Source organism: Rhinopithecus bieti, unplaced genomic scaffold, assembly GCF_001698545.2.
Source record: "Rhinopithecus bieti isolate Rb0 unplaced genomic scaffold, ASM169854v2 scaffold_495, whole genome shotgun sequence".
In the NCBI taxonomy this organism is placed as follows: domain Eukaryota; kingdom Metazoa; phylum Chordata; class Mammalia; order Primates; family Cercopithecidae; genus Rhinopithecus; species Rhinopithecus bieti.
This window is the reverse complement of record NW_016803120.1, coordinates 542,068-566,971: the sequence shown is the minus strand read 5'-3', so window position 1 is coordinate 566,971 and position 24,904 is coordinate 542,068. Positions and strand designations below refer to the sequence as shown.

Here is a 24,904-nt window from a genome sequence, read left to right as displayed (position 1 = left end):
CTGGGGGGCAGTGGCCGGATCTTGACTCACTGCAAGCTCCGCCTCCTGGGTTTACGCCATTCTCCTGCCTCAGCCTCCCCAGTAGCTGGGACTATAGGCGCCCGCCACCTCGCCCGGCTAGTTTTTTGTATTTTTTAGTAGAGATGCGGTTTCACCGGGTTAGCCAGGATGGTCTCGATCTCCTGACCTCGTGATCCGCCCGTCTAGGCCTCCCAAAGTGCTGGGATTACAGGCTTGAGCCACTGCGCCCGGCCTACAGGAGTTCTTAAAACAATACTGACACAGAGGCCCCACCCTGGTCTAACCAAATGAAAATCTCTTGGGGTATGGCCCAGTTAATAGCATTCTTTTCCAAGTCCCCCAGGAGATTCTAAAAGACAGTCAGGGTTGATGACCACTGGGTAGAGGCCTAGATAATGAGGCATGAGGATGCTGGCTAACCCTGCATCCATAAACTCCATGCTCCCAATCTCAATACTGTTTTCTCTACAGAACTTGGTTTGAAGGAATGAGATCATCACAGGAATGGAAGATCTCTGCAAAAAACTAAGGGCAGTTGCCATCCATCCATAGGTGTTTTGAGGAAGCCTAGATATACCCATGGTCTGGTCCTTATCATCAAATAATTAATGATTTTAAGAGAGCTCACATAGTTATTGACTGTATATCATGTATACAGCTTAAGAAAAAGGCCAGAAGGGGAGCATAACATGAATTAGAAAAGGCTTGTCTGTACAGACACCCACTAATGTAATCAACCAGGAAAAGACCTATTACAAATTCTAGTGCTTTTTTTTTTTTTTTTTTTAATGAATTTGATGGTCTCCATCAAATCTGTACCTATTTGTAAACAGAATGGACAGGAGAGACCAAACTTTATAGATTAAACACCAATAATTTATAATCTTGAACAAAGAGCATGAATTTGAATGAGGAAAGTACAAGAAATTATCAACATGAGTGACTTAAACAAAATTACTGAACACTTACCAAAACATGAAACAGATCTATAGACAGAAGGCATGGTGTATCTTCTGATTTTAGGTTAGGAAGAACAACTAAAACAAACAAAAAGTTAATGTAATTCAGTCAGTAAGATAGCAATGTAGTTAAATAAAATGCAAGCTAAAAACACCTAAACCAAACATGTAACAGGGTTATAAAACACAGAAACTAATAAGTCACACCTTTGAGATATGGAAACTATAATGAGACAAACTGAACTGAGAAAAGGCTGCTAGAAAGACTTGGATACAGTTTAAGCGTTGAAAGGTAAAATCTAGGTGGAAAAGGCACATGAAATAGGACAACTGAAATATAGAGATTGTTAAAGAAACATTTGTTGAATGAATGAGAAGAGTTATTTTTATACAATGTTACCTCTATCACTTGTTTTCTCTGACTTCCATTTCTAAATGTTCTGTGATACATAATATGTGAACAAAATTGAGGTTGTGGAGTGGAAAGAACATGCAAAATAGAGTAGGTGAAATGAGGATGGAGAAGATCCTCCTGAACAAAATTAGATAATGGTTTATGTAGACTGGTCATCTGGAGGAAATGCAAATGACTCAAAAGCTACTATCTTTCCAATCTGGTCCATGCCTAAGGAAAAGCTGTAATTCCAAAAGTGAGAGCGAGAGAGGCAAAGAAGTGAAATTGAGAAGTCAGGACAAGAGGAATGGTTTTGTTTATATAAAAATGAGGGAATGAATTACTGTAGGTCTAGGTACTGGTTCTGAACTCTGGCTCAGAAGATTCAACATTACATAAATAAAGCTGTTACTTTTTAAAATGAGGAAGAGAAGACTCTTTTCAGACTAAATTTCTTTCTTTCTTTCTTTCCTTTTTTGAGATGGAGTCTTGCTCTCTCACCCAGGCAGGAGTGTAGTGGCATGACGTTGGCTCACTGCAACCTCCGCCTCCCAGGTTCAAGCGATTCTTGAGTCTCAGCCTCCTGAGTAGCTGGGATTGCAGGCATGTGCCACCATGCCCAGTTTTTTTTTTTTTTTTTTTTTTTAAGATGGAGTCTCGCTTTATCGCCAGGCTGGAGCGCAGTGGTACAATCTTGGCTTACTGGAATCTCTGCCTCCCGGGTTCAAGCAATCCTCCTGCCCCAGCCTCCCGGGTAGCTGGGACCACAGGCGCGTGCCACCATGCCCAGCTAATTTTTGTATTTTTGGTAGAGACAGGGTTTCACCATGTTGGCCAGGATGGTCTCGATCTCTGGACCTCGTGATCTACCCGCCTTGGCCTCCCAAAATGCTGGGATTACAGGCATGAGCCACCGTGCCCGACCAATTGTTTCTTTTTTTTTTTTTTTAAGTAGAGACAGGGTTTCACAATGTTGACCAGACTTGAACTTCTGACCTCAGGTGATCTACCTGCCTCGGTCCCCCATAGTGCTGGCATTACAAGCGTGAGCCACCATGCCTGGCCATGTGACTAGATCAATTTCTTAATCTCTAATCCCAAGATTCTAAACAAAAAGCATAAAGGTTAAGATCAGGGGCTTTGAAGTCAGACTAAAACGGCTTCCAGTACTGGTTGTGACTATTGGTCATAGGCAAGTGACAGGCGACTTAAGCTCTCTAAGTTTACACGCAGTATATACAAGTTTGTTGGGAGGTTCATTAACATATTAATTTATTATTTGTGTATTTTATTTTGAGATAGAATCTCACTCTGTTCCCTAGGCTGGAGTACAGTGGCATGATCTCGGCTCACTACAACCTCCGCCTCTTAGGTTCAAGCAATTCTCCTGCCTCAGCCTCGCAAGTAGCTGAAATTACAAGCACCTGCCACAATGCCCAGCTAATTTTTTTATTTTTTATTTTTAGTAGAAATGGGGTTTTGCCACGTTGGCCAGGCTGGTCTTGAACTCCTGGCCTTAAGAGGTCCACCTGCCTCGGCTTCTCAAAGTGCTGGGATTACAGGTGTGCACCACGCTCCAGGCCAACATATGAATTTAAAGCACTTATCCAAGCTTGGCATATGTAACCCCTCAATAAAAGTTTTTAATACTGGCTACATAAAACAAACTAAAGTGATCACAGCTCTGACGTTAACTAGCTATGTGACTTCGACAAGTCATTTGCTGTTTCTAGGTCTCATCTCCTCAAATTATCTTTTAGTAATATTTCTGATATTTCAGTTAGCATGTCTATGATACTACCTGTCTTACTTTTTTCCTCAATGTTACAGCTTACTCAAAATATTTAAATAATTCCCGATCCCTTGTCCTAATTTCCATCCTCTTTTCAGCCAAAAGAATACTCTTTGTGTCATCAAATTTTTCTTATAGGCAGTTTTAAAATGATTTTCTTTTCCTGATTGCTAAAATATTTAAAATTCTCTTGAAATCAAAAGTCAATTTTGGTATGCATATTTTCATTTTATCTATGGGTTAAGCCAAGCCTTTTTGCACAATTAAACACCTCGGCAAAGTTTACATGATACAGTGAAAAAATAATGGGTTTTATGGTCAGGTCTGGGTTTAAATATTAGTTCTACTTCTTATTAGTTTTATTACCATGGGCAAGTCATGTAACTTCCCTGTGCCTTAGTTTTCTCCTTGTAAATTGGGAGAATAATTTCCTTGAAGGATGGTGACTAGAAATGAGATTTTATTAAAAAATTCTAGTACAAGGCATAGCACATGGCAGTGAGCATTGTATGTCCTATATATCTATCCATCAATCCATCCATTTAGAGACAAAGTCTCTCTCTGTTGCCCAGGTTGGAGTGCATAGTACGATCACGGCTTACTGCAACCTTGACCTGGGTGCAAGTGATAAGCCTGACTCAGCCTCCTGAGTAGCCAGGACTGCAGGTGTGCACCACCACACCCTACTAAGTTTTTTGTAGAGACAGAGTTTCGCCATGTTGCCCAGGCTGGTCTCGAACTCCTGAGCTCAACTGATCTGCTCACTTTGGCTTCCTAAAGTTCTGGGATTACAGGTGTAAGCCATTGCACCCGACCTGTCCTACTGCTACTGCAGAAATCAACATATTAAAACAATACTCATCACTTTACTAGAAAATAGCTCCTATTCTGAACTTCCTTATTTCTCTCAATTTTTCTGCTATTCATTTTAGTTCAAAATTTTGCCCCTGACCCAGCCCACACCAATGTCTTCCCTAATTCCTGCTACCACATTCAGATGCATATGTTACCTCTAATTTTTCCCTCCTTCAATCCAACCTATTCAATATCAAATTAAGCTCAGAATACCATTGTCCAAAACATTTCAAAAAATTCCAATTACCTAAAGAATAAAGTTCAAACTTATGGCTGGGGCATTTAAGTCACTGTAATTTTATTTAAAAAAACTTCATGCTTCTCTACCTGTAGATGCCATTACTCCTATCAAACCTGTCTACCTGAACATATCACACACTTTCCTACCTCCTCAGTGTTTGTTCAAATGCACCCTGTGTCTTTTGGAATGCAGCTTCTGTTCCTCTCAATTTATCTATTATGTGTACTCCCTTCAAGGCTCAATTCAAATCCTACCCTGTTAGAGGAGATAACAGCAGAGTCCCAAAGTGATTTCTTCCTTGTCTCAAAATTTTTTTTTTTTCCTTTTTTGAGATGGAGTCTCTCTCTGTCACCCAGGCTGGAGTGCAGTGGCGCGATCTCGGCTCACTGCAAGCTCCACCTCCTGGGTTCACGCCATTCTCCTGCCTCAGCCTCCCAAGTAGTTGGGACTACAGGCGCCCGTCACCATGCCTAGCTAATTTTTTGTATTTTTAGTAGAGACAGGGTTTCACCGTGTTAGCCAGGATGGTCTCGATCTCCTGACCTCGTGATCTGCCGCACCAGGCCACTTGTCTCAATTTTTGAAGCGTGTATTAGTGAAGCACATATCTGGCATTTGGCTGTTTTATGTTTGTTTTTAGAGAGGTTCTGCTTCTTTAATTCAATCATAAGCATTAAAATGGCAAGGAACATATCTGATAGCCCTAACATCTTACAAATAAAAATGCTCCTCTAATAAATGTTCATATGAAAAACTTTCATATATAGGCATAAAGCTATACTACAGAAATTCCTCCAGTATTGCTAATTAGAGATTATACACCATCATTTTAGTCTCTCCCATCTGTGATAATGTTAATCTCGTTTGGTGCTTTTTTTGAGACAAGGTCTCACTATACTGCCTACACTGGTGTCAAACTCCTGGACTTAAGGGATCCTCCCCCTCAGGCTCCTGAGTAGCTGGGATTATAAGTGTGTGCCACCATGCTGGGCAATAAGCTGTTTTAAACATTGTAAATCCCATAATGTGTAATAAGTGCAAAAGCAGTGAAATTGGAAGAATTACTAAGTATCTAAATTATGACTGAAATGAAAGAGATGCCAAAAAAGTAAAAAAACAAAAACAAAATAGTGATATGCAAATAGGATAAACTGTTCAACAGAAAGATGTCCTAAAAACAAAGACAGGCACATGTGACATATGGAAGGTTCTGGGCCTGTGCAACTGACCAAGAAGAGAAAAAAGTAAGTGAAAGAAGGGAAAACTTTTTTTTTTTTTTGAGACGGAGTCTTGCTCTGCCGCCCAGGCTGGAGTGCAGTGGCCGGCTCTCAGCTCACTGAAAGTTCCGCCTCCCGGGTTCACGGCATTCTCCTGTCTCAGCCTCCCGAGTAGCTGGGACTACAGGCGCCCGCCTCGTCGCCCGGCTAGTTTTTTGTATTTTTTAGTAGAGACGGGGTTTCACCGTATTAGCCAGGATGGTCTCGATCTCCTGACCTCATGATCCGCCCGTCTCGGCCTCCCAGAGTGCTGGGATTACAGGCTTGAGCCACCGCGCCCGGCCAAGAAGGGAAAACTTTTATGTGTGTGACTAGAGGAACCGTATCAACATTAGATTTCTATTAGCATGAAGCCAATTCAGGAGACACCTGGAAGTCAATTTGAAAATATAAAAGCTAAGCATGGCAGAAGTTCTAACAAAACTTGAGTGGCAGCCTTGGGAGGAGCTGTGGAATCTCCACATCAACAGGATAAGCAGAAAGCTGCTCAGGAAGAGCTCCCTAAGAAGCTTGTGGGGATTGACAAGGAAAAACACTACTGGCTTCAATAGATTTTTCAAGGTAAAGAAGGTCTATTTTGCTGGAAAAAAAAAAAAAGTCTGCTAGTTTAGCTACAAGAAAATTATGCCTGGCTTTAAAGCTTAAAAAATCTGAATAACTCTTATTTGTCAGAAATATATCTGGGAAGTGCATGCTGAAACTACCCTACTCATGACAATTGGGACTTATGAACAAATAGATTTACAAACAACTCTCTTTAAGGCTGGTCTCTTTGGATACAGAGGAGCTTATAGTAGACTTCAAATGCCCAGATGAAAATGCAGATAACCAAAAGGAAAGCAAAATCATTCTAATGCTATGTAATGACTTATCCTTCATTTTATTTTTATAGTAATTGAGATCACCATATGAGCTCTTAGTAAATTTCTAACTTGTCAGAATCTGAGAAGATTAGCTGTTATAGCCAGCCTGTCAAAGAAATGGGCATGGAACTGAGTTCTGAGATTACTGAATGTAGCATTTCCATTATTTCATAAGAATTTGACCCACGAACAAAATTAAACATATTTTAAAATGATCTATCCACATCATTGCTCCCTTTTCTAATTGGATTGGGGATACATGGATGTTAGTTGTCACAGACATTGGTTCAATAACCTAGGTAGGTAGAAGAAACATAAGTTGAAAATATTTGGAAAATACAGATTTTAAAAATAAGGTCATGAAGGCTGGGAGTGGTGGCTCACACCTGTAATCCCAGCACTTTGGGAGGTGGAGGCAGGCGAATCACCAGAGGACATGAATTCAAGACCAGCCTGGCCAACATGGTGAAACTCCATCTCTGCTAAAAAAAAAAAAAAAAAAAAGCAAAAATTGTCTGAGTAGCCTGTAATCCCAGCTACTCAGAGAGCTGAGAAAGGAGAATCACTTGAACACGTGAGGTGGAGGTTGCAGTGAGCTGAGATCGCACCATTCCTCTCCAGCCTCAGTAACAAGAGCGAAACTCCCTCTCAAAAATAATAACAATAATAAGATCACAAGTTTTACAGAGGCAGCTCTGTGTTTATCTGTTTTTTTTGCATGACTTCTGTAGGTGGTAAAATTTCATTACTGAGAGCTCAAAATTATTGTAGCGTGTGTTGTTTCCTAATGAAATACACTGCCAGAAATGCAATAGAAAAAGACATAAAAATAATACAATACATAATAATAGTTCAGAGAAGACTCTACCTGATAGAAGACGAAGCAGATGTTTCTGTATCAGGACCTGAGGACAGGTAATCCTCTGTGCAACTGCAAACTGCATTAATGCTTTCAGACCATTATGCTAGATTGTAAGAGAGAGGGAAGATAAAAAGATGAGGAAAGATGAGAGACCTAACTCATCCGCTTAAGAGTTTGGTAAAAACCAACTCTAGTTTGTCGGAATTAGCTGCAGACTCATTATATACCTTATATCATTGCAAATAAATTATGATATTCTTAATACCTGTACAAGGTTTTATAGCCTTGCTAAATTTCTAACAGATTTTCTGATAAAAAAGTGGTATTAAAGCTATAATTATTTTAATTCTCGTGTAAAAAGTATTCATTTTCCCCAGAGCTGAGCACACTGTGGACCACAAGTCTTCTAGTATTCTGTGCCAGGTGTCAGAAAAATAAGAGGGAAATGGGAAGCAAGGAATAGCAACCTCAGTTACCCCTTTTGTCTTCACAGGGCTACTCCGCATATTTCTTTAGTACTGCTTTCCAGGGATCACTATGTTAAAAGGTTTAGGCCTGGGGCAGGAGTAGAGTCCTACAGTAGTGTCAGTATCTGCCCATCAAGGAGTCATGGCTTAATTTTATTTTTGAATTCAGTATGATGATTCATCCAAAATTAAGTCAGCATTAATACTCAATATTATATAATGGTGCAAAATTAGTGAGAAGGAAAAATATAGGAAACATCAGGATTTTGAAGTGTAACAAAGGGAGAAAAAGTAATCACCACATGAAATCTCTGTATGAATTACACTTCACCTCTGAGATTGAGTAAGCTCTGTGAAGTGCACACACTATTCAGTTTCCTATAAGACTGAGGCAGCTCCTTTTCTCCCCTATAGAATTCTGCTAATTTTTACAGAAAAGGAGTAAAGATTTTTTTTTTTAATAATAAACTGTGGGGGGAAAATACAGCATGCCATGAGTTACATGTACCTTGTTGGAATATACATACCTGCCTATTTTGAAGTGCTCCAAACAAAGGTTTTCCTTCATCTCCCAACAGGTTTTCTCAAAGAATTAAAAAAAATAAAATAATAAATCCTGAATAGTGCTATAATTATATACTGTACTTTTATCAAATGTTCCTTAACATTTTGATGAGATGATTTGCATTTTCCCCTTCAAAGTCTTGTGTTTTAAGTCTTTGCCAAAATTTTCCAATTTTTGAGTGAGAGAATATTAGAGAATCAAATGAATATCATTTACAAATTACTAGCATAAAAAATAAAGTCCCTGCAGCAATCTTATAAAGAATGCTTGGGGGAAAAAAAACAGCCTGGATTGTTTCTTCTCATTTCAGCATCTTTTTTATGCAAAAAATTCTAAAATAAGTAATTTATATATGTAATTATAGCCTATTTTGTTTAAAAATAATATGTAAGGCAGACACAAATAACTTCTTGCTTTTTTGGGCACAATTTTTTTTTTTTTTTTTTGAGACAGAGTTTCGCTCTTGTTGCCCAAGCTGGAGTGCAACGGCGCGATCTCGGCTCACTGCAACCTCCACCACCCGGGCTCAAGCGATTCTCCTGCCTCAGCTTCCTGAGTAGCTGGGATTACAGGTGTGCACCACTACGCCGGCTAAGTTTTTGTACTTTTAGTAGAAACAAGGTTTCAGCACATTAGCGGTGGTCTCGAATTTCTGACCTTAGGTGACCCGCCCACCTCAGCCTCCCGAAGTGCTTGGATTACAGGTGTGAGCCACTGCGCCCGACCTCGGGTACAATTTTAAAAGAATTAGAAAAGATCAATAGGAAAAAAAAGAAAATGAGACCAGGTGCGGTGGTTCATGCCTGTAATCCCCGGACTTTGGGGTGACCGAGGCAGGAAGACTGCTTGAGCTCAGAAGTTCAAGACCAGCCTGGGTAACACGGAAAAACCCTGTCTCTACAAAAAATACAAAAATTAGCTGTGGTGGTGCATGCCTGTGGTCCCAACTGCTCGGGAGGCTGAGGTGGGAGGATCACCTTAGCCCAGGGAGGCTAAGGCTGCAGTGAGCCGTAACTGCGCCACTGCACTCCAGCCTAGACAACAAAGTGAGACCCTGTCTCAAAAAAAAAAAAAAAAAAAAAAAGAGAAAGAAAAGAGAAAATGAAAATACCAAAACCATGGATTTGTGTTTTGTTGTCCATGGTATTTATTCCTAAATTACTCTTATTTTCACTGATCCTTAGCAGCAGATATGAGTGTGGAAGCATTTTTTTTCATCTTTGCATAAACAGTAATTCAAAGGATGCTTTGTTTTGATTCCTCAACTATTATCCTATGCCAATGCATTCTGTACATGTTTCTCCATCCCCACAGGGACTGAGATAAGTTAGTTGCTTGTGTACTAAGAATAAAGTACAGCATTATGCTTGCTTGATGGAAAAAACACAATAGTGAATACAATATGATATTAATCAAATAGAATCCAATTACTAGATTATAGAACCACATATGAAAAGATTCAGTTCCATCAGCAGTGAATTTCTTATCTCCTTTATAACAGACTATGCCCCCTTTTTAATGTTCAAGGTCTAAATATAAATTCTTGACTTCCTAATGCTTATCTTCCCCAAAATAGGAAAGTGTGAAATAGCTTCACTGAAAGTCTGAATAGACTTAACATGTCAGTCATGACTCTGAAGAATGCTTTACATTTCTTATCGATTTGTTCAGATTCTATTTTATATAAACCTCGCCTTTCCTATATCCCATTTGATTGAATCATAGCAAATATAAACTGATGTATTATCCTATACCCATGATTTAAGTCTAACAGGTTTGGAAGTGACTTTACCCCCTCCCCCCAAGCACATCCACCCACGGTGGCTTTATTCAGTCACGACCCCACCCCCACACCTCCCTCCACCAGGCAGACAGGTGGGAGGCCATGCCACAGCAGCACCTGGGGACCATGGGCCAGCAAAGGGCCCCAGCCAGAGGGCACCAACCCCAGGAAGACACAGTCCCCACCTGGAGCTTCCCTGGGCTGCCTCGGCCCCTGAGCCCGCCCTGAGGATTTGTACTTTGACTCTGACAGGAAGCAGAAGGAAGCCACCAGCCCACTGCCCCCCTGGGTATCCTTGGAGGGCACACCGTGGAGTGGAGACCCCAACTCCTGAGCGGCACTTCCTCAGCTCCCACGGCCCTGCATGGTGCTGGGCTCGACCCAAGATGCCCAACCACGGAGTCTGGTCCTGACAGGGATGGTCACAGCCTAGCCACGGGGCGACTCTGCCCATCAGTCCCCCTGGGGCAGCGACTGGATCCCAGCAGGGGCAGAGCCGGGATGGGCCCTATGTGCCTAAGATCAATGTAGGCGGGGGCTCACTGGGCCAAAGCCAATGAACTCACCCATAGGAGCCCTCTGAGGACACCAGTAGGGGGTCTGCTCAGGGCAGGCGCCCGTGGCCTGGAACCTGCCTTTTCCAAAGCACTGGAAGTGACTCTTAAACTCTATTAAGAAACTAATGATAGTATGTAGGAAGGTTTTGGGAAAAATTTGGCTTCATGCTATTTAATTCAAATTATAAGTGTCTTGTTACAAAATATATTTAAATGAAGAAAATATAATGGACTCCATTAAAACAATTACCAAAATATATATATTGGAAAGGGAAATCAAAGTTGGCTTGGATAAAGATAGGGAAGAATCACCATTCTTAATTTTTTCCATGTAATACTGGACCTTGTCCTTATAATGAACAAGTGCACTAACTTAAGAAATCTAAGTGATCCCTCACTGCTACACTTTTCTATGGGACATTTTCAATATGGCAGAGAATTTGATAGTAGGCTTCCCTTTAGAGCTGGTTTCTGCCTGCTAATCTCTCTAAAACTGCCTCAGTCTTCCTTTCCCCTTTCTGTTAATTTTTAGGTGACTTTGGTTTCCCCTCAGTTCTTCTCTCAAAGTATAAAAGAAAGAAAAATTACTGAGCATTTCTGAGTTGTCTTTTTTCCTTGAACCTCTATAACTTAACATCATGCTTTACATTCCTTTAATATAGATACTAAAGGAATATATATATATGTGTGTGTGTGTGTGTGTGTGAACACGCACACACTTTTTGGAGACCGGGTCTCACTCTGTTGCCCAGGTTGGAGTGCAGTGGTGTAACCATGGCTCCCTGAAGCCTCAAACTCCTAGGCTCAAATGATCGTCCCTCTTCCGCTTCCTGATTAGCTGGGATTACAGGTGCATACCACCATGTCTGGCTAATTTTTTGTAGAGACAGTCTTGCTATGTTGCCCAGGCTGGTCTCAAACTCCTGGCTTCAAGTTATCCTCCCACCTCTGCCTCCCAAAGCTCAGCCTCCCAGGCATAATCCACCATGCCCAGCTTTTTAAAAATATTTTTTTAAACTTATGTTTCATATGGCGACGATCATAGTTAAAAAGAGATCAACATAAAAAAATTATCAGACCAAATGGCATGAGCCACACAAATACACTGAAATACTAATAGTCGTCATACAAGTCAAATTATTCTGGCCCATTAGTGAAAAAAATAATTTAAGAATGAATGATCAATGTTAATTCTGTCTCACTGAAACCTCCAAACCAGTTTTCTTATGAGCTTTACCAATTGCCTGGATAGTGAAAGCACAGGTGCTCCAGGTCAGCATAGGGACTCGAGGATCCGTTTCATCAGGAGGCACTTTCAATCCAATTCTATAAATTGTTGTGGCAAAGAGAATAACCATTTCCTTGATGCTATTTGAATATTTAATCCTATAAATAAAACAAGAAAATTTGTATGATTTAGTAAAAGGAGTTACTTAGTAGGAGCTACTTAGTAAGAAGTCCAATTAAGTCCTAGAGCAATAGAAACAATTTAACCACTTTCAAAGTAAGTAAACTGCTCTTTGTCAAATTAGAGATTAGAGCCTCTGAAGATTTATTCAGCTGGAAAAAAATTGGAAGAGGAGAACCGTATTTTTTAAAGGTAGAGAAATAGCTCTTATAAAATGGTAATGACCAACATAACTTCACTTCCTGTAAAAGATGCAGCAAATGCTCACAACTAGAAGGGGTTCAGGTTCTAATTAAAAAACAGACTGAACACAGAAGGAATAAAATTCAGAGGAACAAATCTGACCTAATGAGTTTTGGTGCTTGGAAAAAGAACCAAAGAAGTACTTTTGTGTTGACAGATATGTGTATGTGTTTGTGTTGTGTGTATGTGTGATAATACCATGTACCTGGAGTGATAATTTCCAGTTTTCTCAACTTCCACTTATAACAAGTATTTTCAGCAGCAATGGGATAGATAAACAAGGATCACAACTAGAAAAACTACCCTGGATACTCAGTATTAATGAAATAGTAATACCTGATTTGGGTATATTACATCTCTCCAATAACCTAATGAGTGAAGTAGGACAGAAGGCCTCAATTTTACATACACAAAAAATGAACTGGTGGTGGCATGGAGTGACCTGAGACTTTTCAGAAAGTTGCAAAGCAAGTTAGATGTAATTTTAAATGAAGTCTCATAATTCTGGTCCTCTTGTAGGACCAGACAGAACTGGCATTTTTGGTCCTCTTGTAGGACCACAGAGAACTGGCATTTTTGTTGGTTAAAATGATTACTCAGAGGCATAGTTTGCCTTAATATACATTACTTTAATATATCAAACCACTTCATTTTGTTAATACAAATAAACAAAACAAACAGAGAAAGAAACAAGTTAATGGGATAAACTATTTTACAAATAAAAAAGGAGGGAAAGATGGAAGCCTATACTGTTTCCTACTCTTATTTTCACAATCATTTACAAAGTTCTCTTAACTATTTAGATACTTACGAAGACTGAACACCAAAACTCAGGATGGAAGTGAACTCAAAAGTAGAATCTCCCATTCCTTGATTAAAGAAAACAGGAATTGGGTTTTCTCCTTATAAATTAAAAGGAAAAAGAAAGAAAAATCATGAATGAGTTTAGTCTGACATAGAGTTTTCTAGCATTTATTTGTTTTGACAGTCTCACTCTGTCACCCATGCTGGAGTACAGTGGCATGATCATCTATAGCTCCAACCTCCTGGGCTCAAGCTATCCTCCCAAGTAGCTGGGACTACAGGCATGTGCCACCATGCCTGCCTAGTTTTTAAACCATTTTTTTGTAAAGATGGGATCTTCCTTTGCTGGCCAGGCTGATCTTGAGCTCCTCAAGAGATCCTCCTACCTTGGCCCACCGAAGTGTTGGGATTACAGGCGTGAGCCACTGTGCCCAGGCTTTCTGGCTTTTTAATATTATACATAATCGTTTTAGGAAACTCAGGATATGCTAATAAGCAATGAATAATTAATCTAAGTTTCTCCATCCAGATAAACACAGTTAACATTTGGGTGATATTCTTCTGTTCCCCACACAAATATTACATATTTTTTAAGAGGATGACATGATATAATACTAGTCTGTATCTTGCCTTTGCACCTAATAGATCATGAACATCTTTCTATATCAGTAACTCTCCCTCTATTTTGCCATTTTAATGACTGCATAAATGTTCTCTTGATAAGGCAGCATATATTAGTGAATAAGAGTAAATGATCTGAAGCCAAGATCTGAATCCTAGCTCTGCCACTTACTGTTACTGCAACCTTGTGTGAAAACTAAACCTCTCCGTAGCTCCATTGGCTTGTCAAATTCAAATGCTATTTCCTGACATGAAATGGGTTTTCTCTGGTTGCTTTCAAGACTTTTAGTTTTTTTTTGTTTGTTTGTTTGTTTGTTCGTTTTTTTAAGAGATGAGGTCTCAGCCAGGCATGATGGCTCACACCTGTAATCCTAGCACTTTAGGAGGCCAGGGCGGGCAGATCAGTTGAGGTCAGGAGTTCAAAACCAGCCTGGCCAACATGGTGAAACCTCATCTCTACTAAAAATACAAAAAATTAGCCTGGCATGGTGGCGGGCACCTAATCCCAGTTACTTGAGAGGCTGAGGCAGGAGAATCGCTTGAACTCAGGAGGTGGAGTTTGCAGTGAGCCGAGATCGCATCACTGCACTCTAGCCTGGGCGACAGGGCGACATTCTGTCTCAAAAAAAAAAAAAAAAAGAGGTCTTGCTATGTTTTCCTGGTTGGCTTCAATTTCCTCGGCTCAAGGGATCCTCCCACCTCAGCCTCCCAAATAGCTGGGCCTACAGACATGCACCACAGTGCCTGGCTCTTTATTTTTTGTTTTCAGCAGTTTGCTTTATGATGTGTCTGACTGTGGTTTTCTTATCTGCTTGAGATTTACTGAACTTCTTGAATCTGCAAAATTGTCTTTCACCAAATTTGGGAAATTTTCAGCCAATTATTTCTTCAAAATTTTTTTCTGCATTATTTTTCTCTTCCTTTTGGGACTTCAATGACACAAATGTTGGATTGAAAAAAAAAATTGTCCCATAGATCCCTAAGGTTGTATTTTTTTTATCCCCCATCTCTTTTCTGTCTCTTCTCCAGATTGAATAATTTCCACTGATCTAATTTCACATTCATGGACACTTTACCTCATCTCCAGTCTAGTATATATATTTTTGAAACAACACAGCCTTGCTGTGTTGCCCAGGCTGGACTGCAGTGGCATGATTACAGCTCACTGTAACTTCAAACTCCTGGGTTCAAGTGATCCTCTTGCCTCAGCCTCCCAAGTACCTAGGACTATAGGCACATACTGCCAAACACAGCTATTTTTTTTTTTATTATTTTATTTTTTTAGAGATGGGGTCTTATCATGTTGCCCAGGCTGGTCTTGAATTCCTGGCCTCAAGTGATCCTCCTGCCTCAGCCTCCCACAGTGCTGTTATTACAGGCCTGAGCCACTGTGCTTAGCCTTTTGGTTTACTATTGAGCACATCCAGTTAATTTTTGTTTCATCCAGTATTTTTTCAACTCTATTATCTCCATATGGTTAGTATTTTTAGTTTCTATTTTTCTGGTAACTTCTATCTTTCAACTCTTTCAAGAGTATTCACCTTCACCTTATGTTTCAAGGTTAACTAGTTGCTTTAAAACTCTTCGATAAGTTTAACATTTAAAACATCTCAGGATTGGCATTTGGTTGTTTTTCCCTTGAGAATCGGTCAGATTTTTCTGGTTCTTCGTATGTCAAGTAATTCTGGATTATTATCTTGTACATGTAGAATATTACATTGGGAGGTTCTGGTCCTGTTAAAAACCTCTGGAAAAATATACAGTTTTAAAGTGTTTTAGACAGTAATAAACTCAGGTCCAACAAGTTCTGTTTCATTCTCTGTGGATGGTGATTCCAATGTTAGTTTTCAGAGTCTTTGCTGTGGTGTTCTGATCTGTCCAGCACATGTACTCCTCGTGGGGTTAGTCTAGGACTTGAGTGATGGTTTAAATGAAGCTTACTTTTCAAAACTCTGGTTACGCCTCTTTGAGCCTATTCTGTACATGTGCAGCTTGGAGGTGAGCCCAGAACTTATGTTGACCTCAAAAATATGAGATTCCCCTTCTACAGTTCTCTCCTCTTGGGGATTTCCCACCCGAGCCCTCCCACTTTCTAGCTCCAAAGGGCCCTTTCCCCCAGTTTCTCTGGCCAAAATAACATGTTTTTCTCAGTTTTAGTCTACCATGCTGTCAGTCAGATTTATGACTGCGGATGCCCTTGGCGTGAAGCCACGAGGCAAAGACAGAAAAAAATGATGATGATTAACCTCGTACTCGTTGGAACACAGGAGCCCCTTTTCCCAGTTCCTCACCAGAGAGAATGGTTTTCTCCTGGGATTATGGGCATCTGTGTGGCCACCATGGCTGTGCAGCTCTATGCCTGAGGCTGGCCTTGGGAGAAGGCCAGAGGAAAAATAAAATAAACACACTCCTTTTATATTCTGGCTATGAGGGGCTTCTTTTCCTGATCCTCTGACCAGAAAGAGATGGCATTTCTCATGGATTTTTGTTATTCATGCTTGTTGTACAGTTCTAGAACTCAGCTGTTCTTGGGTGAAAGTTGGGAAATAAAGGAGGAAAAAGCCTCAGGAAACTCACTAAATGTACTGATAATTCTTAAATTTTGACTTTAGTTCCCATCTGCCTGCTATTTTACTTTTCAGAGACTTGAGCTGTTGTGGTTTTTCGTATCCTGTGAAAGTATGAGGAATTAGATATTGGGTTTTATGAAATGTCTTTTTTTTTTTAAAGACAGAGTCTCGCTGTATCGCCCAGGCTAGAGTACAGTGGCGCAATCTCAGCTTACTGCAACCTCCGCCTCCCAGGTTCATGCCTCAGATTCTCCTGCCTCAACCATCTGAGTAGCTGGGATTACAGGCACGCGCCACCACACCTGGGTAATTTTTGTATTTTTAGTAGAGACAGGGTTTCACCATGTTGGCCGGACTGGTCTCGAACTCCTGGCCTCAAGAGATCTGCCTGCCTCGGCCTCCCAAAGTGCTGCGATTACAAGCGTGAGCCACCGCACCTGGTTTGAAATGTCTTTTTAAAAGTTATAATGACCAGCCAGGTGTTGGTGGCAGGCGACTGTCATTTCAGCTACTCAGGAGGCTGAGGTACGAGAATTGCTTAAACCTGGGAGGCGGTGGTTGCAGTGAGCAAAGATCTCACCACTGCACTCCAGTCTGGGGGGCAGAGCGAGACTCCATCTCAAAAATAAATAAATAAATAAAAGGCTATAATGATCATATTAGTTTTCATCTTTAACCTATTCTTTTAAGAAGTTTCCATCAAGGCACTGTTAGAATAAACTCAATCTGAGCATTGTCTCTTTCGGGCTATGAGCTGTCTTCTCAGTATGGTTTTGGCCATATTCCATGGATTTTGATCTGTGTTGTTCTCGTTGCCAATTGCTAAATAGTCACTAATTTCTCCATCTCTCTTTAGCTTTTTCCTTGCATTCAACAGTTATACGGAATAGTATTTAAAAATTCCTAATTTGTTAGGTTTTGAGCTCTTTTTTGTTAAGTATTATTTTATTATATTGTGGATAGTGTAAGTGTCCTACATAATTTCCCTTTTTGAAAACTATTGAGATTCTTACATGGCCTAATTTATTAACCAATCTGTTATTAATAATCCATGGACAGGTGGGCACAGTGGCTCACACCTATAATCCAAACACTTCGGGAAGCCACGGTGGGAAGATCACTTGAGGTCAGGAGTTCAAGATCAGCCTGGGCAACACAGCAAGATGCTGTCTCAAAAAAAAAAAAATTCCATGGGCATTTGATAAAAATATATTTTCCAATAGGAACAAACTCCCGTAGAATATATTACTAAATCAAGCTTAATTTTAAAAATTCTCTAAGTCCTTATTTATTTTGGATGACTTGACCAGCCATAGTCTTAGAAAGATCTGGTAAAATCTCCCACTATCACTACGTTTTTGTTTAATTCTACTTATGTACCAAAACAACACAGCACGAAAATAAACAGAAACTGAATTTATTATCTGTCTTTTCTCCTAACCTCCCCAATATACTAGGCAATATAGATAAAAGGCTTACACATTCTCTGCAATCCTTCCTTTACAATCTTTTGGCTGTTTCTTTCCCCCAAACAATTAGTCATTCAATAAGCATTCAGAGCAAACTTGTCAATGCTTACTATTAATACCACCACTTCTTACCATCTCATGGTAGGACCAGTGCAACTGATTCCTGATTAATCTTCTTGAGTTATCTCCTCACTCTTCCAATCTATCTGCGGCACCACTCCCACACTAAAAAGCTACCAGAATAAATGCTAGTCACTTGCTCAAAATTTTTAATCATTCCATGATTTCTTTTTTAAAGTTCTTTATTTCAATAGTTTTCCTTAGATTATGTTCAGTATTTTCTTCCCTTAAAAATATAGGCTTCTAAGTAAATTAGTGAATATGCTTAAAAGATACTAATCACTCTAACACTTCTTTTTTGTTGTTGTTGTTGAGACGGAGTCTCACTCTGAGTCTCACTCTGTCGCCCAGGCTGGAGTGCACTGGTGCGATCTCGGCTCACTGCAAGCTCCGCCTCCTGGGTTCATGCCATTCTCCTGCCTCAGCCTCCTGAGCTGGGACCACAGGCGCCCACCACCACGCCCGGCTAATTTTTTGTATTTTTTAATAGAGACAGGGTTTCACCGTGTTAGCCAGGATGGTCTCGATCTCCTGACCTCGTGATCCACCCGCCTCGGCCTCCCAAAGTGCTGGGATCACAAGCGTGAGCCACCGTGCCCGGCCTAATCACTCTTATACTTCTTTAGACGGTCACAGAGGTCCTACTGCTAATAAAGTGATCTTTCTACTTAATGCCATGTTTGAGACCTCCAATTAAACATTTAGAGGCCAAAATAACAATAAAAACTGACTTAAGGCTGAATTTTTGAGACCGAAAACTCAGGATGTATAACCAACATGTGAATCTACAATTTTTTTAATAAAAAGAAACTAAACTCACATACGTCAAAGTCATTTTAAATTACTATAAAAATTAAGAAGAATCTCTTGTACTGAATTGCTTCTCAGTGCTTAAAACAAGCAGCAAAGTAGCAAGTACATGCCAAAAATCACTTCTTAACAAATACAAGGTCTTTTGTTAGAAGAGTTTCCACCTAACAGATTGTTATCTCATTAGCACCACTTGTGGAAAAGGTTTTGTTATAAAATGAAGGAGGAGGGGAAACTGGATGTTGCCAGACTTATTCATTGCTGACTGTTGTCTTCCATCATTCTGTGTTTCTAAATGACCAAGTTCAAATTCTTACAAACCTCCACAACTGCCCCATATTCTCCACTATTCCCCACTGTGTACTCTTCAACTAAGGTAGGCCACGCTTTTTCAATGTCTCTGAAAATGTCATGCTCATAATTCCCTAAAAACATTTCTGTTTTCTACCTGGGTTCTCCTTTATCCCTACCACACACCCAAATTTTATACAAGGTCAAATCAAATCTAATTTTCTCCATGACATCTTCTCTTACTACTTCAGCCCCTACTGATCAATTCCTTCTTAAAAATTCTATGAGTCCTACTGTTTTATACTATAAAATCGGGCTGTTAATGCTATTTCCTCTTGTATCATTCTTAACTGCATAACATGCACACATATGAGGTCAACAAGGCAGGGAACATAAAACTTTGTATAGTGCTGAATGCATGAGTAAACACCTAATAAATACTTGATAACTTAGGCTGGGCACACTGGCTCATGCCTGTAATCCCGGTACTTCGGGAGGCTGAGGTAGGAGGACTGCTTGAGTCCAGGAGTTTGAGACCAGCCTGGGCAACATAGCGAGACCCTGTCTCTACAAAAAATTTAAAAATTAGCCTGGGTGTGGTGGTATAAGCCTGTGGTTCCAGCTATGTGGGAGGCTGAGGTAGGAGGATCACTTGTGCCCAGGAGTTGAAGCTGCAGTGAGCTGTACTCCAGCCTGGGTGATGAGTGAGACCTGTCTAAACAAACAAACAAACAAAAAACAACAACAAACCCCCCCACATACAAAACAAACAAAAAACCTTTTAACTTAGACTATGGTGATGAGAAATAAAACCATCACCCCTATTTTTTCCTTTGTAGCTTTTGAATACATCCTTTATTTTCCTTAAAAGTATGTAACTGAAAGGACATAATTAAAGCATAACAGAGGGTAAAATAATCAGGGAAAATGTGGATAAATACAGAAAGGTATGAAATGTAGAAATAAGACATCAATATTTTGAGTAGAATACCTAGAAATACTCTGGAATATTTTCTAGGTATAGTTTTCATCAATTTCAGATCCAAAGAGGGGATGAGAAGATAATTTTTAAAATACTGGACTTTGTCTTCACCCTATTGATTTCACTGCCTAAACCGGGGTCCTCAACCCCGGGGTCATGGACGAGTACCAGTCTATGGCCTGTTGGGAACCTTGGGAATGGGCCGCACAGCAGGAGGTGAGCAGCAGGTGAGCAAAGCTGCATCAGAATTTACAGCTGCTTCCCATCACTCGCATTGTCACGTGAGCTCTGCCTCCTGTCAGATCAGCAGCCACATTAGATTCTCATAGATGCACAAACTCTAACTATGAACTGCCCATGTGAGGGAACTAGGTTGCCCACTCCTTATGAGAATCTAATGACTGACAATCTGTTACTGTCTCCCATGACTCCCAGATGGGACCAGATAGTTGCAGGAAAACAAGCTTAGGGCTCCCACTGATTCTACATTATGGTGAGTTATATAATTATTTCATTATATATGACAATGTAATAATAATAGAAATAAAATGCACAATAAATGTAAGGCACTTGAATCATCCCAAAACCATCCCCCTCATCCGTGGAAAAATTGTCTTCCACAAAACCAGTCCCTGCTGCCAAAAAGGTTGGGGACCATTGGCCTAAACAAAAGACAACTTTTCCTCACTGTATTTTACAAATTCCCATTTTTATCCTTTTAAGCACATCTCTATTAATAGCCATACCTGTCTCACAACTGTAAAGAATATGTAAATAAGATGACAGTTTTAAAATGTTTTCGTTATTACAAACATTACTAACCACATATTAATAGTATTAGTGATAGTAATGGCTAACATGTAGCACTTACTAGGTACCATGGACTATTCTACTTTACATACAATAACTCTACTAATCTTTCAACCAATAAAATAGGTACTATTATAATATTATTATCCCCAATTTGCAAATAAGAAGTTGAGGCACACAGAGCTTAAGTAACTTGCCCAAGATTACATAATCAGTAAGTGGATCTTAGTGATTTAGATGAATCTTGGATCGAAGATTTACATCTAAGCAGTCCGACAGCTTGGAATAATCAGATAGATGGACTTGATAGTTTAATCACTGTCTGTATTGTCTCCTAGTATGAAAAACGATTAAATTTAATAAAGCAATTTAAGCCAAACTTACTCTTACCTTCAAAAACTTCTATTTCCTGATATTCAAGAAATTTGTACTTGCAAACCATATTTTAGCACATTAATTATTTAAAAAAATAAAGATTCTGACACCATCTTCACATAGTTAATATAAAATAAATGTAAGCAAACCTTTAGCATGTCTTATATTATAACCTGATATTCTGGCCAGAACTGTCTGTATCCATTGTGCCAGGGTCAAAAGTTGAGCAAGAGCATCTGCATTCTCACTGAAAAATGATATTTAAAAATTATTACAACCATGGGTACAAAGTCAAATGGAAAAGCTGAATTTGTATTATTTCCTTGGATAAATGGTCGTATAAAAAAGTTAAGTTCCTCCAGATTAATTTCCTAGGTCACAGAAACATGTCTAAAAAAGTAGCTTTTTGGAAGGGGAAGAAAATTTTAAACTTACAAGAAATAAGTCACCACCCACATGCCAGTCACCCACAGGTAGTAAATGTCAGTAAATGGAATCACCATTCTAGTTGCTCCAGTCAAAAACTAGGTGTTGTCATTGATTTCTCTGATTTCCTCACACCCCACATTCTGATCTATTAATCAACCTTGCAGGTTTTATCTTTTAAATATATCCCAAGCTGATCACTCCTACCTACCTCTACCCTTACTATCCCCAATCCAAGTCACATCAGCCCTCACTTGGATTACTTAAATAGACTCCTAATTGTTCTTCCTGCTTCTGCTCTTGTGTTTCATTGTAAGTATAAATTCTGCATACAGCAGCTAGAAGAATTTTCTAAAATTGTCAACAGGATCGTATTACAACTTCTAATCTTTGCTCATAATCCCTTTTATGATCTGATCTTTACTTGCTCCATTCCATGCTGCCTTCTTGCTGTGCCTCAAACATGACAATGGGGTTCCAAACTTGAGCCTTTGTTTTTTTTTTTTTTTTTTTTTTATGAGATGGAGTCTCGCTCTGTCGCCAGGTTGGAGTGCAGTGGCAAAATCTTGGCTCACTGCAACCTCCGCCTCCTGGGTTCAAGCGACTCTCCTGCCTCAGACTCCTGAGTTGCTGGGATTACAGGCGCCTGCCACCACGCCCAGCTAATTTTTGTATTTTTAGTAGGGACTGGGTTTCGCCACGTTGGCCAGGCTGGTCTCGATCTCTTGACTTCATGATCCGCCCGCCTTGGCCTCCTAAAGTGCTGGGATTATAGGCATGAGCCACCACCCAGCCAAGCCTTTGCTCTTGATACAGCCTGTGCTTAGAATTTTCTTCTCCCAGAGAAAAGCAGTCAAGCAGTGATTATTCCTCACTTTATTCAGGTCTCTGTTCAAATGTCACCATCTCAGAGAAGAGCTTCCTGATAACTCTGTCTATAAATAGCCTCATGCCCCAGTCTGTCTTCAGCCCTTTAACTTACTGCTTTAGCTTTCTCATAGTATTTCCCACTACTCAACATTTTGCCTTATTTTTTTTATTGCCAGTCTCTCCTTCCTAAAATGGACATAAGGAAAGGGTCCTGAGACAGACTGTTATTAAGAACAAAGAAGGGCTGGGCACAGTGGCGGCTCGGGCCTGCAGTCCAGCACTTTGAGAGGCTGAGGTGAGTGGGTCACTTGAGCCCAGGAGTTAGACACCAGCCTGGGAAATGTAGTGAAACTCTACAAAAATTACAAAAATTAGTGGGGTGTGGGTGGCACACGCCTGTGGTCCCAGCTACTCGGGAGGCTGAGGTGGAAGGATCATCTGAGCCCAAGAAGGTTGAGGCTGCAATGAGCTGAGTGAGATCACACCACTGTACTCCAGCACATAGTGAGATCCTATCTAAAAAAAAAAAACAAGAAGGACCAGAAACAGTGTTATTAAAAAGACTATAAAATAGGAATCTTTTATTGAAATAATAGTCTTGAGCAAAGGTAAAATATATAATGAACTGTGCCAAAATTTATGTATCTGGGCACAAATTTGACCTAAGAAATTTTTTTTGTTCTCAAAAAATGGAAATATACTATGACTGATTAGAACCAATTTTCTTTACAGACACCAGTTTATTAGTTTTAAATTTTTTGGTAAGTTTATATTATAAATTTTAATCAAAATCTTAGTTTTGACAGTTTTATATGCTTTTATCTTTACTATCTTAGATTATATTCATGCTGATTTTCTAAAATCCAAAAAAGGCAAATATAATCAATTATATGGGTAAATTGAAGTATTTAATAAAACTATTATGTATAATTATGTATTTCAGATCCTGAGTAACAGAATTGTTACTATAAATTAAAAGTGTGCCAGAGTTCTAAGAGAACTGGTTGTAAGGATCAGTTTTCTGAATTTAGAAAGAACTGCTCTGAAGCATCTGATCCTTAAAGACATCAAGGAAAGAAGTAGCTAAATATTCTGTTAGAGAACAATTTAATTGGGGGAGCCACTGTGCAAAAAAGGCTTGTACAAGAAGTTGGAAAGTCACTTTGTTATGATTTCCTTTATCTTTGTCTTTTTGCTGTATAGTTAGGTAAGGCTTTGGAGTCAGGAGTCAAGTCTGGGTTTGAATCTTAGATCTGTCTTGGGATAAATAAAAACTATCCATAGTCTCCGATTCCTTTAAATGGAAATAATAGTACCTACTTCATTAGACTACTGTGAGAACTAAATAAGATAATGCAGCATTTGCTTGGTAGAATGCCTAAAATATATTAATTACTCAAATCAAGGATAATTCTTTCTCATGTTACCAAATATGTTGAAGAAGACAATTTCAATTTAGGCTTATCAATGACATGGAACAGTAGAGATCAGAACAACTCTTTATTTATTTATTTATTTTTGACACAGAGTGTCGCTCTGTCGCCCAGGCTGGAGTGCAAAGGCATGGTATCGGCTCACTGTAACCTCCACCTCCCGGGTTCAAGCAATTATCATGTCTCAGCCTCCCGAGTAGCTGGGATTACACGCATGTGCCACCACGCCAGGTTAATTTTTGTATTTTTAGTAGAGATGGGGTTTTGCCATATTGGCCAGGCTGGTCTCAAACTCCTGATCTCAGGTGATCTGCCTGCCTCAGCCTCTCAAAGTGCTGGGATTACAGGCGTGAGGCACTGTGCCCAGCCAAGGTTAGAGCAATTCTTTTTTTTTTTTTTGAGACAGAGTCTCGCATTGTCACCCAGGCTGTAATGCAATGGCTAGATCTCGGCTCACTGTAACTGCAGCCTCCTAGGTTCAAGCGATTCTCCTTGGCTCAGCCTCCCAAGTAGTGGGGATTATAGGCACCCACCACCACACCCAACTAATTCTTTTGTATTTTAGTAGAGACGGGTTTCACCATGTTGGCCAGGCTGGTCTCAAACTCCCGACCTCGTGATTCGCCCGCCTCGGCCTCCCAAAGTGCTGGGCTCACAGGTGTGGCCACCGCGCCCGCCAGGGCAACTCTTTATATTGACCCTTCTCGCCAAACCTATCACCTTTGAACTTTTATGGGGACATAAAGGTATTTTTATCAACAAAACAATTTTCTTCAGCAGAATTTAGGTTTCTCATTACAAATTCATTGCATTTTAAAGCAACTGAAATAATATAAATATTATAGTACTGTCATCCTCATGTAGAACAGTGAGAATATAGAAATACATAATTAAATTTCCAAGTTGTCATACAAAACTAATAATTTGCTGTTAAATTCCATTTACAGATCAGAATATAAAATTTAAAACTCAGAATGTAAAATATATAAAATATATCAGAATATAAAAATTTAAAAGAGATATATATAAAATGATA

General features: G+C 39.7%; 1 protein-coding gene across 1 annotated transcript in view; it reads right to left on the bottom strand.

The window, feature by feature from the left end:
- Positions 1-24,904, bottom strand: part of UBR1 (ubiquitin protein ligase E3 component n-recognin 1) — a 182,526-nt gene that overhangs the window by 34,719 nt on the left and 122,903 nt on the right. The window contains 6 exon segments of the mRNA XM_017858436.1: positions 991-1,058; positions 7,271-7,367; positions 8,259-8,314; positions 11,874-12,022; positions 13,099-13,189; positions 21,289-21,386. Coding sequence (XP_017713925.1) covers positions 991-1,058; positions 7,271-7,367; positions 8,259-8,314; positions 11,874-12,022; positions 13,099-13,189; positions 21,289-21,386 — 559 coding nt within the window.